This window comes from Typha latifolia, chromosome 6, assembly GCF_019914945.1.
Source record: "Typha latifolia isolate L0001 chromosome 6, TyphaL0001v2, whole genome shotgun sequence".
Classification (NCBI taxonomy): Eukaryota; Viridiplantae; Streptophyta; class Magnoliopsida; order Poales; family Typhaceae; genus Typha; species Typha latifolia.
This window is the reverse complement of record NC_133091.1, coordinates 125,066-140,367: the sequence shown is the minus strand read 5'-3', so window position 1 is coordinate 140,367 and position 15,302 is coordinate 125,066. Positions and strand designations below refer to the sequence as shown.

General features: G+C 39.5%; 3 protein-coding genes across 3 annotated transcripts; 1 reads left to right on the top strand and 2 right to left on the bottom strand.

Moving 5' to 3' along the window:
• Nucleotides 1-1,504: 1,504 nt before the first annotated feature.
• On the top strand, nucleotides 1,505-2,534 carry LOC140790279 (uncharacterized). The gene has a single exon (XM_073140277.1). It carries the CDS (start codon nucleotides 1,638-1,640, stop codon nucleotides 2,241-2,243), a length of 606 nt encoding a protein of 201 aa, XP_072996378.1. The 5' UTR covers nucleotides 1,505-1,637; the 3' UTR covers nucleotides 2,244-2,534.
• Nucleotides 2,535-2,586: 52 nt separating this feature from the next.
• LOC140790278 (sulfoquinovosyl transferase SQD2-like) lies at nucleotides 2,587-7,306 on the bottom strand. The gene is made up of 11 exons (XM_073140276.1): nucleotides 6,831-7,306; nucleotides 6,333-6,399; nucleotides 5,965-6,035; nucleotides 5,343-5,460; nucleotides 5,188-5,261; nucleotides 4,440-4,495; nucleotides 4,272-4,355; nucleotides 4,113-4,200; nucleotides 3,928-4,005; nucleotides 3,456-3,512; nucleotides 2,587-3,274 (listed from the first exon to the last, which is right to left on the bottom strand). Exons 1-11 carry the CDS (start codon nucleotides 7,130-7,132, stop codon nucleotides 2,779-2,781), a joined length of 1,491 nt encoding a protein of 496 aa, XP_072996377.1. The 5' UTR covers nucleotides 7,133-7,306; the 3' UTR covers nucleotides 2,587-2,778.
• A 2,545-nt stretch (nucleotides 7,307-9,851) lies between these two features.
• LOC140791484 (probable anion transporter 1, chloroplastic) lies at nucleotides 9,852-14,969 on the bottom strand. The gene is made up of 10 exons (XM_073142079.1): nucleotides 14,445-14,969; nucleotides 14,054-14,161; nucleotides 13,564-13,719; nucleotides 12,805-13,020; nucleotides 12,258-12,467; nucleotides 11,887-12,024; nucleotides 11,452-11,553; nucleotides 11,267-11,332; nucleotides 11,011-11,095; nucleotides 9,852-10,439 (listed from the first exon to the last, which is right to left on the bottom strand). The coding sequence occupies exons 1-10, from the start codon at nucleotides 14,841-14,843 to the stop codon at nucleotides 10,342-10,344; spliced, it is 1,578 nt and encodes a 525-aa protein (XP_072998180.1). The 5' UTR covers nucleotides 14,844-14,969; the 3' UTR covers nucleotides 9,852-10,341.
• Nucleotides 14,970-15,302: the final 333 nt, after the last annotated feature.

Sequence of the window (15,302 nt, the reverse complement as noted above, 5' to 3'; positions counted from 1 at the left end):
TAGTTTTGTGTCCTTCAATTTGGTTGATGAGAGCATGCTTAGCTGTATGTCTGCTAATTGTTTTCTTAATGGGAGTTCTCGTCGAGGTATTTGGATGGTCATGGTTATCAAATTTAGGCTCCTGCTGTATTTACTAATCTCATCTTCGAACGGCATCGACGGAGTGAACTATTTCAAATATCATTTATTGCAATAGTCCACCTGCACCAGCCCAAGAGGTAACTTCGAATCTGGCCTACTAAAAGCCACGTCAGATTAAAAATAATTTCCAGCCCATTAATTTACTTGGAGTAATCTTGGGCCTTGTATGGCCCGGGACTCAGCTTGTTTGTTTGACTTATTTACTCCTGCCTCCTGCCTTTTGCCAAACACCAGCGTCCAATCCAATTTGGCAGATCGATTCATTTTCACTGGGATCCGTCGAAGGAGACTGGAAGAGACTGCGATCGATTTCGAGCAGCAAGTTCTTACTGGTAATGGATAGCAACTTTTACTTTTCTGTTGTTTTTGTTCTTGAATTTTCTTCCCCTTCCCTACTACCTTCGACGAGGGCACGATAGATTTTCGATGGTTTTCCTTTTCACATGCTTTTTTTTTACTTTCAAATTGCTGAAGATATTGGTTTTGACTAGAATCCATAATGAGTTAATACAAGGAGCGGAGTAGGAGGAGGATGCAAGAGTAATTTGAGAATAAGAAGTGGGAGGTGGACGATCGTCGGTCCTAAGGTTTATGGTTATTCTTAGGTTTAGGAAGGCTACTAGATTGCATGATGGCCCAGATCTTTCTTCTGCCAGTTCTTTCATGATTAATGAGAAAAAGTTCCAATTTTGATCCGACTATATTTCCAGGGCTACTTTTGATAATAATGGTTCGACCAGGTATTAATCGATCATCATAACTCTTTGAAACCTTTTAATCTATTTCGAGCTGATACTGAGATGAATCATTGTAATTATATGTTAGAAAGAACAATCAAGTTATGGTATTTATTGTTTAAACGCGGGACTAGGTTAAATCCCCTTCTTAGACAATGTTGGTGATACTTTTGTCAACACTTAAGAGTTGCAAAAATTGTAATTAATAAGCTTAATATTGTCAGCTATATTTGATAAAGAACGAATTAGCGCTTGATGCAGTTTGTTACATATGATGCTTTTGATCTTTTCCTAGTTTTATTATTAATTTCGTAACATGTTCTCTACTCATATTGCTGCTTTTTTCCTTAGCTGCAGAAGTTTATTACAGTTAAAGAAGACGGTGCATTTATTGAATCATAGTTGAATGCCACTGTTGACAAACTTATTCTTGACGATGGAAATAGGGTAAAAATGGAGTCCTCTACATCTAGTCTATAAATGGTGTCGCAACACTTCTGACCCATTACTATTATGTTAACGTGCTAATTGCAGTACAGGTGGTTAGAAGAGAAGTAGAAATCAGAATCTTGGGTAGGCAGTTATTGGAGCTGAGCCAAGTGCCCGCTGGCATGCAGTACAATGCAGACACTTTCTTGCTCCAAAACTATTCAAGAATGAGAATGGAGTTGGATTTCTAGTATTAAATCATCCGTCAGAGTGAAAAACTTTGAGCAGTAGTTTTCCAGTGTTGCTTTCTGGATCAAAATTTTGAACTTCATGAAAACTTTCCGGAAGAGAGTAAGACGATTTATTTCGAGGAATTCGGTCTATCTGGTGTTCATATTCATTTCCGTCTCGTGCCTCCTTTTATTATTTAACTCCAGCCTCCCTGAGGTGTCATGGGATATAACTACTGTGGGGTCTCATGAGGCTTCATTACCTTGTAGGATATCTGATGAAGGGGGTTTAGGTGAATTTGGGGATATGATGGTTGCAATGTTGCCTGATGATCTTGCCTTCACAGTGTTTGTGCCTTCAAAAATTGCCTTTGAAAAAATTCTACATCTAAGAGCCAATGAGAGCTTGACGAAAGAGAATGTAAATAATACATATGCAATTGTTTCTCGTGTATTAGGATTTGCTGCAATTCCTCGACATTTACCTTATGGAGCAGTACCCATGCGGAAGGAGATAATGTTCGATTCGATATCAGGGTTCAAGTTATATGCATGGAAGGATTTTGATGGAACTCTGGTTGTTAATGGAGTCAGGTCAGAATGTGTTGATACTAGAAGGGCTGAGACCATTGTGCATATTATGAAGGGGGTAATCATGGATGCCGAGTTTGAGCAGTCTTTCTCTCCAGATTATGAAGATAGATGAGAGCTCCAATTATAGCTTGGTGCTGGGCCTTTTCATTCATTTGCAATCACAAACGCCTATGTGGATATTTTGCATTATTGTAGGCTAGGACTAGGACAATTCATACGAGCTTCTAACTGAGGTATGCTCAAGATATTCATTTCATTACGTTCGATCTTTTTCAATTTTTTCAATCTCCCTGGGAAGTGTAAGGTCCATTGTGTACTCTAGTTATTTTGATTTTCTTGATCACAAGAAAACAGAACCGCCTTCTTATGTGTTCCTAATTTGCAACAAGATCTCTGTTTTATACATTTTATGCGTGCACTCGGACTAAATGCTCTACAACTGAACAGATGGGGTCTTCCAGGAAATCGTACGTCTCCTTTTCCATTATTATCAGTAGGATCAAACAATAACTAATAAATTGGCATTATGTTGATGTACAAGAAATAAATGGCCACTGTCAGATAACCAATACTCTGTATAAGAAGATACCCGTGTGCAAGTTTCAGCTCAAATTTCACCAAAACCTTCAATAAAAAGGTATACTGAATCAACTATAGTTGATTTCTGGTGATCTGAAGAACCTTCGAACAACCCACTGGACAGGCCTAAGTAGCTGTGCTCTCTTCTTCCGCCAGAACCAAATGGCTGCATTGTATTGCTCGTTACGAATTTTCCTTGTAGCAGCCCTCCAGTTATACTTCTCCATCTCCTTTCGGGCAGCCTTCCCCATGGCCTCCCTGAACTCATTGCAAGACAACAGCCGCTCAATCTTGCTCACGCAGTCATCGAGGTCACCTGGTGTAAACAGGAAGCTGGTTTTACCATCTTGCTCCTCTGGTATAATGTCAGGTATCCCTCCAGCACGAGCTGCAACTACAGGAACTCCAGATGACATGGCCTCCAAGACAACAAAACCAAGGGTCTCGGACTCTGAAGGCATCACAAATATATCTCCACTGGCATATGCCTGAGACAGCTCCTCACCATGAAGAGTTCCTGTGAATACTGCAGGCATGCCTGAGAACATCTGCTCTAGTTCCAACCTGCCTAGACAATAAAACATGTTAACTATCAACCTAAATTCAAGTCATTCCGAAATGCGGTGTTCATATGTTGCCTACGACCTGAACGCGGAACCTAAGTTGAGTTAAGTTTGTGAATGTGAAACATAACTATCTTTTGCCAAAAGAGAACTACGCTAAATTGCAAGGTCCGTCACCTCACCTGTATGGCCCATCTCCAATAAATGCAATCCTGACTCCTGGAAACCGATCCATAACCCTGCTTGATCACAAAATCCACTTGTGTGGTGAACATCCTTGCTTAAGTATAGTCTTTGTCAAGGTTCCTTACCCTTTTTAATTTAGCATGTATATTATCGAAACTCAAGAAGGAATATGTCTAAAATAATAGATGGATCAATTTGGGCAATATCTCTTCTTATCACTTATCAGAAGTAAATATGTCAGCAACGACAGCAGAAAGGACAACAAATATAATGAAACAAATCACTAATTCCCTCATAGTCTGGACATTTTGCATTTTTGACAGCTTATTGAATAGCAACAAATGCTTGCTAAAAACAGGGTGCATTCAGTTATTTGGTTTCAATGAAACTGGGTCCTGTGTGACCTTTTCTTCAGAAAAACAAAACAAAACAAAACAAAAACAAAAACAAAAACAAATGCAAGCTCACCTTTTGAGAAAATCCAAGCTTTTTTCAACTCCTAGACGTCCAACATGAATTATCAATGGCTTTTCAGGTTCTCCATTACTGGCACAGAACAAATGTAAGTAAAATCAAGTTAAAATCAGATACTTGTGGTAGAACACATGCTTGCTTCTGTGATTATGTGCTTGTCTTTGCAAAAGACAATTTACCTTAGCCTGACACGCATTTCATGACTACGATAACGTGGATGGAAACTTTCAGAATCAACACCCTTATTCCAAAGGCGTATTTTATGAGCTGCAAAACAAGAATCATCAGAAAAAAGGAGGATTGAAAATATCATCAGCTCAACTTTTTATTCTGCTAACCAGCTGTAACATGGGCAGCTTGAAGATCCCTGCCAATAGCAGCTGAAGGTACCAAAGTGAGATCAGCAGCTCGGTGTAGGAATTCTTCAAAAGAAAAAAAGAGAAATCAACAGCCTATTCTTGACAAAGAAGTGCATGTGATACTATAGGAAAGAGAAAGAAACTTACTTATAATCAGCCACATGGGCTTCACCAACCAACTGAATGTATATCTGGGAATATATCTGGACAACCACAATAATCAGCTTTCCAAATATTCAATTCTTAACCCTTCCATAAAATTCAGCCAATTCACATTCTATGATAATATAATATCTGCATAGAAGTGTGAAAGAACTGAAATAAATGGTAAACTATCTGTCGAGCATATCAATGGTACAGAATCATCTTCTTTCAGAAAAAATTATAGAATCAGCAAATTGTACAGTTAAAACTTGGCCAACTAAATAACTTTATCATTGAATGGGAAGGTTTCATTTGCTTCTAAATCTCCTCCTTTTGTTGAAAATGAATAAAATTCAGATGACATATTAGAGTGAAAGTATGTCAGGAAACACACGAAGACAGGGCAAACCAGCTGAGCAATTGTGCAAATGCATATTAGGGGATAATAAAGGTCCTCTTGGTTCTCATTGTTGTTTAAGTTTCTCCTGTTTTATATCTAACTATTATTTTTTTTCTTTCTTCTATTTTCATTTGTACCAGTATGATATTTATGCTTCATCCTGTGTTCTTTCTATTTGCTAAGTAAACTGGTAACTCATCAAAGGAAGTGTAATTCAAAAGTTGTCTCAACTCTCAACTGTTTCTCGGTGATAGAAATGCCATGAGGAAATTTGCCTTGCTAAGAAAACAATAATTAACAGTCACAAAGTAGATAAAGTGGCAATAAAATTCTGAAGAGAAGTGAACTCACATAGGAACATGAGTGTGATATGACATCACTATAGGTACACAGAGTAACTTTGCTATTATGAGAGCACCAAATACCTGAAATTTTGTACAAAAGAAGCCATTATGCAGAAAAGTTGAATTTTCATCTACTTGTACGCCTTATAAGGTTGACTTTACCATGATTCCAGGTGAAGAGGCATGTATTATGTCTGGCTTAAATTTTGCAACTTCTGATATAATTCGAGGGCTAAGTGCAAGTGAAAGTGGAACCTTTTGATACCATGGACAGGGAAAGCTGACAGAAAAGATAATTAGCATATCCAAGATAAAGCCTATGGTAGTACTTGAATTTGTAAGGAAAAAGAAAAGATGAAAACAGACGGGAAGTCTAATGATGCATGAATAATGTTCAACAGACTTCTGTTGAACCAAATTAACAATAAAAATTCATTAGCCAGGAAGCACTAAGATTAAGCTTAGTCCACAATCAAAACTCCATTTTTTTTCTTTCAAGCAATCTGCACATACTTTTGTTGCATTGCTGCATTCTAATGCTCATAACCTAAAAGAAGGGTGCTGAGCACTTTTATGAGCATAACATAGAGATTTATCTCAATGAAGTGTTGAACTTTCTTTACTTTTTCTTTTCATTCTACCATACAAAGTGGAGCATATCTTGGTGCAAGACATTCCCTATCTAAAAAGAATGTCAAGAACATGCATGTGCAAGAAATGATAAGTAGGGCATAGCACTACAGCTCACAAGTAGGGCATAGCACAAGTCTGTAACTTCCATTACCTCCATGAACCAATAAGTTTTGCTCCATAAAACTCTTCAGGAACTCCCTCGTGGGTAGTTACAACTATGACCTGCATCAGACAGATAAGGCAATTGTCAAGGCACAGTAGCTAAGACAATCAAGCATGAAAAATTCTACTTCTGCTCGTCTAGCATTATGCTTACTTCCTTTTTTAATTCAGAGCAAACAACTGCAACAGCTAGGTTTGTCTCAGACGAAGCAAAAATTAAATCAAAACAACTAGTACATAAAAATATATCTTCGAGCATTTTGCAATCCAGCACAAAGAGGGCATCTAGCTTGTGGTTCAAAGAGTACATATATCAGAGGCACCTACTAATGAAGCTATTCATGCAAAGGTTTATACCTCGTCTCCCATCTCGCGCAAATGTTTGATGAAATTCTGAAACCGGTTCTTATACCCAGAAACATAACTGCCAATGGAAATAAGAAGTAGTTTCAGTATATTATTTAGTACTGAAGTAACAATAAAAATCATTAGACAGAATACCAGTGGGGAAAGAGAACAATAAAAGTAATAATTTGTTTACATTAGTACAGACAAAAATCATGGAAACTTACTTCCGATTATCTAATTATAACCCCTCAATTGATAAAGCGTAGTCACATATATGTACTAAAAACTTGAGGATTTCTACTCTCTGAGTTACTATCGAGGGTAGGTAGCAAAACACTATCGATCAACTAGTATAGTCGCACTAAAGCTTAAAATTCTCATTTTCAAATCAGTCAAAAGTTATTAAACCCAAAGTGCCACAACACAAGAGCAATTAGGAACCATATCAGATCAAATGTGCAACTAAGAAGAATTCAACCCTAACCGAGGTCGAATTAAGATACTGACGCAAAGGGAGAGGGCTCAACGAATAGCGCAATGCGGCGGGGCTTTGAGTCTCCGTCGGAACCCTCCAAAACGGGCGGTAATTCCTCTTCCTCCCCTTTCTCCTCCTCTTCTTCTTCAATCCCTTCAATCGCCATTATTCTCCTGTTCGCGTAGACCACCGCCCGCCTCTGTTGCCACACAGAGAGGCGAAGCGTCCTCCTCGTCCTCCTGCTCGGGAGGAGAGATTTAGAACAAGAAGAGCAAGATGGCAAAGAGGGACAGCGAGGTAGTGAGGAAGGGTTTAAAAGGAGAGAAGAGGTCATGTCGGAGAAGGTACAGCGCGCAATTGATTCGAAGTACTCCAAACTAAGTGTCGGGGGGGGGTGGGGGTTGGGAGGGATAGCTGAGGGTATAGAGCTTTGGGAATCCGAAGCCTTTTTCTAATTCGTTCAAGAAAAAAAAAAGTATATTCCCAGGGAGTGGAATAACACAAGCATATGCTTGCTGATGATGATTTGGAACCTCTTATCTCTCTCTCTCTCTCTCTCTCTCTCTCTCTCTCTCTCTCTCTCTCTCTCTCTCTCTCTCTCTCTCTCCCCCCCAATTGGTCGCACATTCACTCCCACCCTTTACCAGTTAATTAATATTGGTAATTCTTTCACGGATGATACACTTTAAATCAAGTCACACAACACGGAGGACTATAGAAATGCTTATCCTTCTTTATAAAAGAGAATGTGCAGTATAAGCTCACAGCTTTTCTTGTAAGTAGAGGCATTACTCAACTTCTCACAGCAAGGTTCTTCTCAGAAAGAAAAAAAAAAGAAAAAAAAAAAAACTCCTCGCACATTAAATAAAATAACTGACTCTCATGCAAGCAACAAAAAAATTTAGCCAAGAGCACACATACATTTGTTAAGATAGATAATAAATATAGTAAGTATAGATATGCAGACTAGTGCGCCGGATTGTCCAATGAAATAGCTCACCATGGATAAGGTGGGTCTGGTCATTATATGATGGCTGATGTGAGAAAGGGAAAGCAAAATCTACAGGTGGGTCTCTTCAGTGCGTTAAACTACACTAGGGGCAAGGCCCGGCCTAACAAGCCTGTTCATCTTTGGTATTTGGACTTTGGACGCTGCAGAGGCAAATGGGCCATATGACACATGGACTAATAAATACTTTGTTTAGGATCAACTCAGGCCCAATGAGCCCAATACGATATGGCGTCGGACAGCGGCAAAGTTGAATGGGTCCACAGCACAGCAGTCACTGTCCACCCAGCAACAAGTAACAAGATTCTTGGTGCCCCTCTGCCCCTGTCCATTTCACTTCTTGTGTAGCGAATAGCCATGGAATCCACCCCAGTCTCCGATTTGTTAAAGGGAGAAGATGCCCATGACCACCTCAAAAGAAACGCTAAGCCAAGAGCTTTTTGATGTGGTGTCTTCTCCCTCAGTACTCACTCCTAGTCTTACATCGTTTTCAATCTCGTAAAATCCTATATACCGAGATGCGTTTGCTTGCTTCCATGCCACAGATTCTCCGGCAAGCATTCTCAAGCCGCAACACTCCAAGAATGTACTGACCCAGTCAAAGTTTCCACGCTAGTCTTTTCTTTCAGTTAAAGCTACCCCATCATAGCTAGCATATCTGTTCTCCTCCTCCTCCTCCTCCTCCTCATTGGGTAAAGTAAGGCGCATCGGTTTACGTCCAACAAAATGTCCACATCACATCTAATAACGAACCAAATGTTGTTTGTGCTCCAGTACATGTTTTATGGTCTACGCTTACAGAAATCAGTAAGATTAACTTTCCTCTCTCATCCCCCACCACCCCTTACTTTATCTTTTCTATCTTTGCCTTCATATTCTTGGCACATAGTTGCTCTCTTCACATATATATATACATATATGTGCATATAGTGGCCTTGAGCTTAATTAGTGGTGCCCTTCAAAATTGCAAACGCGGTTCAAGGACGATGAGAAAGGGAAGTAACCGTATAAGCATCAGCCCTGACGCCAGCGAGAAGCCAATGATGTTTCCCACGTTCAACCCAAGCGGAAGTGCAAGTAGAAGCCAGAGACAAGCCCACAGAGGCTTCAGTTCACGGATACTAAGGAACGCGCGCTTCCCGGCCGTGAAATTTTTCCGGCGCATGGGGGCGAACGTGGCGAAGGCTGTACGTTTGATCCCAAGAAGGAAGGCTAATTCAGCTACTGATGCTACCTCAAACATGACTCATCAGAAGTTTGCACCTCCTAGAGATTCTCATCAGAGTGAGGCCATTGAGGATTGCATTAAGTTCATCAACTCCTCCTCTAGAAAGTACTAACTAGATTCTACGCCCAGATGCATGAATGTGCCACAGTAGCGTTGAAGTACGAAATTAAAACTCGAGTGTGATGTAGTACTTCTTCTTCTTATTCTTCTTCTTCTTCTTCTTCTTCTTCTTTATCTGTATTAGCATCGATCGTAATTTTGACACTTTTGAAACTTACGTTTAGTTTACTCTTTCAAACTTCACATTTAAATTTCAAAACAGATCAGGACAGGTCCAATGCTCACATCATCAAACCCCGCCCAAAGCTACTAATTTTTCACTGTAGATTGTAATTTTTCACGATCGTCGACCCGGTTCATGTGATACGCACGAAGGTTGGACAAAACAGGAAATGAGCAGAAACTATAGAAGTGAAGAACTTGCAGCTTCTATTACCTTCAACCCTCTTCCAATTCTTTGCTTCTTCTTCGATCCAAAGTGCAGGACAAAGTTGAACCAGAGAAGGAACGAGGCAGGCTCGATATACGGCTGCATCTTTATATATCGTCTGTTTTAAACTTTTGATGCCCTCGGAGACTCGCCGAAGTAGCCAAGTCAGCGAGGCCGGCCTGCAAGTTTTAGGCCCTTTGGCCCACTCAGTTTCCAATGCCGGCGTTCGATGTTTACGACCAGATTAGTATGATTTTTGTTGAGAAAGATACAAAATACAGTATGTTGTAGTTTCGTTCCGTGAAATATATTTATTGACCCTTCGATTGACATATATCACATCACATAAGAACTTTATTAGACAAAAGTGCAGTATGGGGAATCTACGTACAGAAACTACAGTTGAAACAGAGTTCTTATCACTACAACCTTAGCACAGATTAATGCTCCTGTGGACTTTACAAATCAGCAGAGTAACCATATACAAAATCATATACAATGATTAAACTGATACCTATTATCATTTTATCTCTTGAAAAAACAAAGACCGAGTCATTCATGATGCTGGCTCCAATCAATACCAGGTGTCCACGCTCTAGGACGGCTATTTTATCAACCTGAGAAGCTCTTGAAGAAGGTGGATATATAAAACACAGAGGTAACCTTTTTTTTTATTTTCTGGAAGTGAGGTTGTAGCATCCTTGCTTCACAGATCTAGGACATTAAGGTTACAATCAGCTGCGCCCTTCACCTTCTGTTTCAGTTGTCTACACTTCTGTATTTCTCGCATCGTTGACATTAACCAGTACAAGCATATCAATCAATGATTTTCTCACCGGTTGAAAAAAGGTTCCAGACAACAGTTCCCACAAGATAAAGAGATACCGAGACTTTAAAAACATCATCCCAAGAGCCTGAAATATTATAGCCAGATAAATATAACAAAATTGAGTCATGCAAAGTTCCCTTAACATAGAAATTAGCAAGTGAGAATGCAAATGCATTCAGTAAGATGACATGTAAAACTAGCTTTAAGTGTTTTTTTTTTTGACAAAAAACTTTAAGTGTATTTACCCTCAAAAAATGTCTGCTACAGTTTAGCAAGAGCAGCGTATACTTAGTTCACTATCTGCATATCTTGCCAATCATTATTCAGGGAGGTGGCCACTATCAGCCACACTGATTAACGTAGTTGTAAGTCTTCATGACTAAGTCTTAATTTTTGAAGACGATGTTTTATATAAATAGAGATAGTTGGCCAATTACTGTGAATTCTAATTTTAGTTGGTCCAGTTCGCCTGACAAAAACTAGTTTATATCTAATTCCCTTTTACCATACCATTAAATGGATATAAAGGCCCATGGGTGCAATTCCAATGGTAGGGGAGTTCCATGCCAGGCTCCTTATGCTTATTCCCTCCCTAATCCTATTTTATAGAGTTAATATGATGCAAAGTGCAAACAGAAAAGAAGATGCAGCCAAACCATGTTGTAAGATGTAGCCAGTTGCTGCGGTTCCAAGAACACCAGCTAAAACTCCAGCAGTGTTTGAAAGACCAAGCAGCACACCCTACATAAAAGTAAGTGAACAGTCATGTTGCTGCTTTTACAGATTCCTGGAGATCCATATTAACACCACCAGACTATGAGAATGTCACTATAGAGGGCTGATATCTTGATAGTTTGACTATAGGCCAGATTGAGAGATTGCATCGGTATAGGCCGGAGTTGAAGTAATTACAGCATATCGAGGGCCAATATCTTGATGGTTTGAGTATAGGCCAGATTGAGAGAATGCATCAGTTCCCTGTTGGAGTTGAAAATGTTAAAGAACTTCACAGCTTGCATATATTTATCATGAGAAGTATACTGACAAAAAGTTATTGCTAATTTTGAAGTGACCTGTGGAGATTTGCTTATACATACCTGGCTGCATGTCATACATAACACTGCCATTGCAGGAGAATCACAATGACTTAACTGAGTTAGGAAGAAAGCTGGGCCTAGGAATCCAATTGATTGCATGATCTGCAAAAATAATGGATAAACTAAACAAGAATATATAAAATGCATACAGAAATAAAATGCATACAAATTTTACAACTAATAATGATACCAGGGGCATTTCATGTTTGTCACTATCCAAAAAAAAAATCTCCAAGAATCTATGACATATAAATGAACCACTTAATTCCCAGAATCTTGAGAAACAGTAGGGAAAAAAGTGCTCATTTTAGTGAGAAGAAATCATTGTCAAAAGAGGAGACAAAAAGCACATCACAACTTTAATTATCTAATGTACACACTACATGAGTAGATTCTATTCATCTAATAATTTTAAGGTTCAAAAAGAAGTTTTACCTTACGAACTATTGTGACAGATAGTCCTTTACTCACAAGTGTGTCTGCGATCCATCCACCAAAATTTGCAGAAAATGCCATTGTAAGCCAGGGAAGAACACAGAAAAGCCCAGATTCTGTGAGGTTGAACTTCAAAACCTATTTCGAATAAAATCATAGAAAAGCATATAATATTACTTTTCTTGGTTCAATGAACTCTCAATGTATCAAGGCATACAGTTTCCTAGCTTCATGACCTACTCTTATCATCAAATCAGCACACTCCTGATCAACCTTTATTATGAATAACTATATAAATAACAATTCAGCAGGTGTTGAAGAAAATAAATTGCCACAAGTCAGGATAATGCAGAGAAAACAACTGAGATTACCTGGTTGTAGTATGTCGGCATCCATGTAAGAAGAATGAAGGTTCCCCAGTTATGACAAAAATGGGAAACTATTAGAGCCCAAACAGGCGGCTTTGATAAAATGAGTCTCCAAGGAATTGTTGTGACAGGTTCTTTTGAGACACTTTGAATGGTAATAAGCTTCTTTTCTTGAACACTGACTTCAGGATCTTCAAGAGGTGAGCTGTATGCCTTTCAAGAAGAGAGAGAGCAGATGTCACAACGCTCTTAAGATATCTATAAAAAGACCATACCAACCCAAATAAGTATTTCAGATTCTCCATCTTTAATTACTAATACAATAACTCCAGGTTTATCTGCCTAACTGTGGGTGCAAACAAAGTAGAAAATATAAATAAAAGCTATGAACGCAATTCAACATATGAGGCACTGCTTGCTTTAAAGATATTTAGTTTCTCTAGGCTCTAGCTGTAAATGTAAATGAAATAAAAAATACAAAAAAAAAAAATTATCACAGTAATATCAATTGATAATTTTTGAATTTAATGAGCACCACAAATAAACATACCTTACTAGACCATATTGCAAACCATACAGTCCCCAGAGAACCAAATGAGTAGAAGACTGATGGCCAGCCAAACTTGTGTATTAGGAAGGGAGAAAATGCAAGCCCTGTTACTGATCCAAGGTACATCCCACTATATACTAGAGCTAATGATCTACTCCTTTCAGCCACAGGGACCCATTTCGAGAGGATGTTATTCATTGCAGGCATCGCAACCCCCTGGAGGAAAGGATATATATTTAGCATAAGCCAGAATTATACATCTACAAAGGCCAGAAAAAACAAAATGCAGAATAAAAGCCCCCAAATCAACTTTGGGAACAAAAAATCTGCCAAAAATCGAAGTTCTTGGATCAACGAAGAAATCTTCTTTCTACTCTTAATGTTGCTAGTCACTTTGTGCCCGTGAGCTAGTCTGGGCTGCATGATGTAGGCAGGCCCTTCCTCTAAACAGGTGAGAACAAGCATGATAAAAAGAGTCAAAAGTCCCAGCCATCCATGTAAATCCATATCAACTTTGCTATATACATGTGGAGAAAGGGTTATGAAATACTATCCTGAACACTTTAGGGATTTAAACTGCAGAAAGCCCCCCAAAAGAAGCATACTATACAAACAGCTTGACTAGCAAGTGAAGGACACTGTACATAAACACATAATCCATATCGATAAGACATGTGTTCTAATACATATTTGTGTGTGTGTGTGCAGGAACACAAAGCGAGAAGTACAAATATATACTTGAGATAAAACACTACTAACCTCACCGATTCCCATAAAAGCACGCACAACTAGCAGGAAAGGCAAGCCAATCTTTGCTGCAATAGGTGTGAGAGCAGTGGCAACGGACCACCAAATAACCCCAAATGCGAGGACAGTCTTTCCACCAACTGTATCTGCCCATATACCTCCAGCAATCTGTAACAGGGCACTACGATGAAAAAACGAATAAACAAGTTGCATCTCATCCTGACATTAACTTATGACCTGTTTCAAGAGAAATAAACTAGCTCTCTTAAAGAGCATGAAGTTGCACATAAGTAGTTCTTGTGTCAAGGTACACTTGGTGTGTGCACATAAATTTGACAAAGTTAGGTGATGGGCACACTTGATATAGCATATTGATTGGAACCATAAGACAAGTTGCTCTGGAGAAATAAGCAATAATTATAAACACTTGTAATCAGATTTCCTGAAGAAATGAGATTTGGGAAAAAAGTTTGAAATGGGATATCTTAGAAAGATTACCAACCTGTGTGAGAAGGTAGCCCCAGAAAAATGATGACTGGACAAGACCCACAGTTGCAGGATCCCAATTAAACTCTGCGGACATAGGGAGAATAGCAATGCTCATATTTACCTGAAAAAAAGGGTTAATTTCTTCACTTCAGGTCATTCTTCTTTCTTAATGAACCTAGAACTTTCCTGGATAATAGAACTGAAGGTTCATCAGCATTAATTCTTACACAAATTTACCCATCCTTACTTGCGCAATTGATCTGACAAAATAATTAATTCAAAGCCAGTCATCCGACCACATCCTTACGATCCATTATGAAAACGATTCTAGCCTCACACACAGAACCTTATCCAGTTACAGAGCATTTACAAGAAGACTTAAGGAAGAAAGATAGCAAGCTTACTCGATCCATGTTACAGAGCAAGAAAGCGGAGAAGCATAAGATCACTATCACCCACCGCTTCGGGAGCGTCTCCATTCCCAGACTCAACGAAGACGCCTGTCCCCCTTCCCCCACCTCATCCTCTTCCACTTGCTGCAGAGTCGGGACAGTTTCGCCCGAACCCTCCTCGAACATAATCGAATCCGGCACATCGAGCGGTTCGGATTTCAAGTCTGCGCCTCCGCCTCGAGCTCTGCAAATGGCCCATCGGCGCCGGTGGTGGTTCCACCCAAAGAACCGTACGGAGCTTGCGCTGCGCCATAACGGAGGTTTGGGGAGCGAGTTCTTGGACGGTGACGGGATCCTAAGAGGTGGAGAAGAGGAGGAGAGTGGGAGGAGATAGACTCCCGCGCCGTTCATGGCTAATTAAAGAGCAGGCGCCATTCGTGCGATTATGGTTCCAGTATTCAAGGCTTGCTTAAACCGAGGCTTAGGCTTAGGCTTGGCCAGAAACGAGTGGCATCGCGTTGTTGCTCCTTGCGCTCCTTAGCTTTCTAATAAATACTGGAGACTAGAGAGATATGATATTTTTCTTTTCTTTTTAATATCTTTTTTATTACTTGCGGGCCGGGGAAGAAGAATTCGGACCAATCAATCCGTGGAATATACGAGTGTCATGGAGCAGTTTTTACTGGCTAATTTTGGTGCCACAATAGATTGATTGCTTTTGGACAAGGATTTCCTCCCGGTCCATTGGAGACCAAAAATAATGGGCCAAATTTCTTCTATTGAGATGTAAGATCGGGCCTAGGTCAGCAGCACGGAAGCCCCAATGATACATGTAGTTGGGCTTTCTATCGTCTTGTGGATAAATAATAT

Bases quoted from the DNA above. Each gene is read 5' to 3' on its own strand.
- LOC140791484 (XM_073142079.1), bottom strand. From the start codon at position 14,843: ATGAACGGCGCGGGAGTCTATCTCCTCCCACTCTCCTCCTCTTCTCCA. The intron at 12,468-12,804 runs GTATGTTTATTT...TCTTCTTGAAAG, and splicing joins TTGCAATATGGTCTAGTAAG to GCATACAGCTCACCTCTTGA. The intron at 10,440-11,010 runs GTTTGGCTGCAT...ATAATATTTCAG, and splicing joins TGGCTACATCTTACAACATG to GCTCTTGGGATGATGTTTTT.
- LOC140790278 (XM_073140276.1), bottom strand. From the start codon at position 7,132: ATGACCTCTTCTCTCCTTTTAAACCCTTCCTCACTACCTCGCTGTCCC. The intron at 6,400-6,830 runs GTCAGTATCTTA...TTCCATTGGCAG, and splicing joins GTTGAGCCCTCTCCCTTTGC to TTATGTTTCTGGGTATAAGA. The intron at 5,461-5,964 runs GTAATGGAAGTT...CTTTTCTGTCAG, and splicing joins AAACTTATTGGTTCATGGAG to CTTTCCCTGTCCATGGTATC.
- LOC140790279 (XM_073140277.1), top strand. From the start codon at position 1,638: ATGAAAACTTTCCGGAAGAGAGTAAGACGATTTATTTCGAGGAATTCG.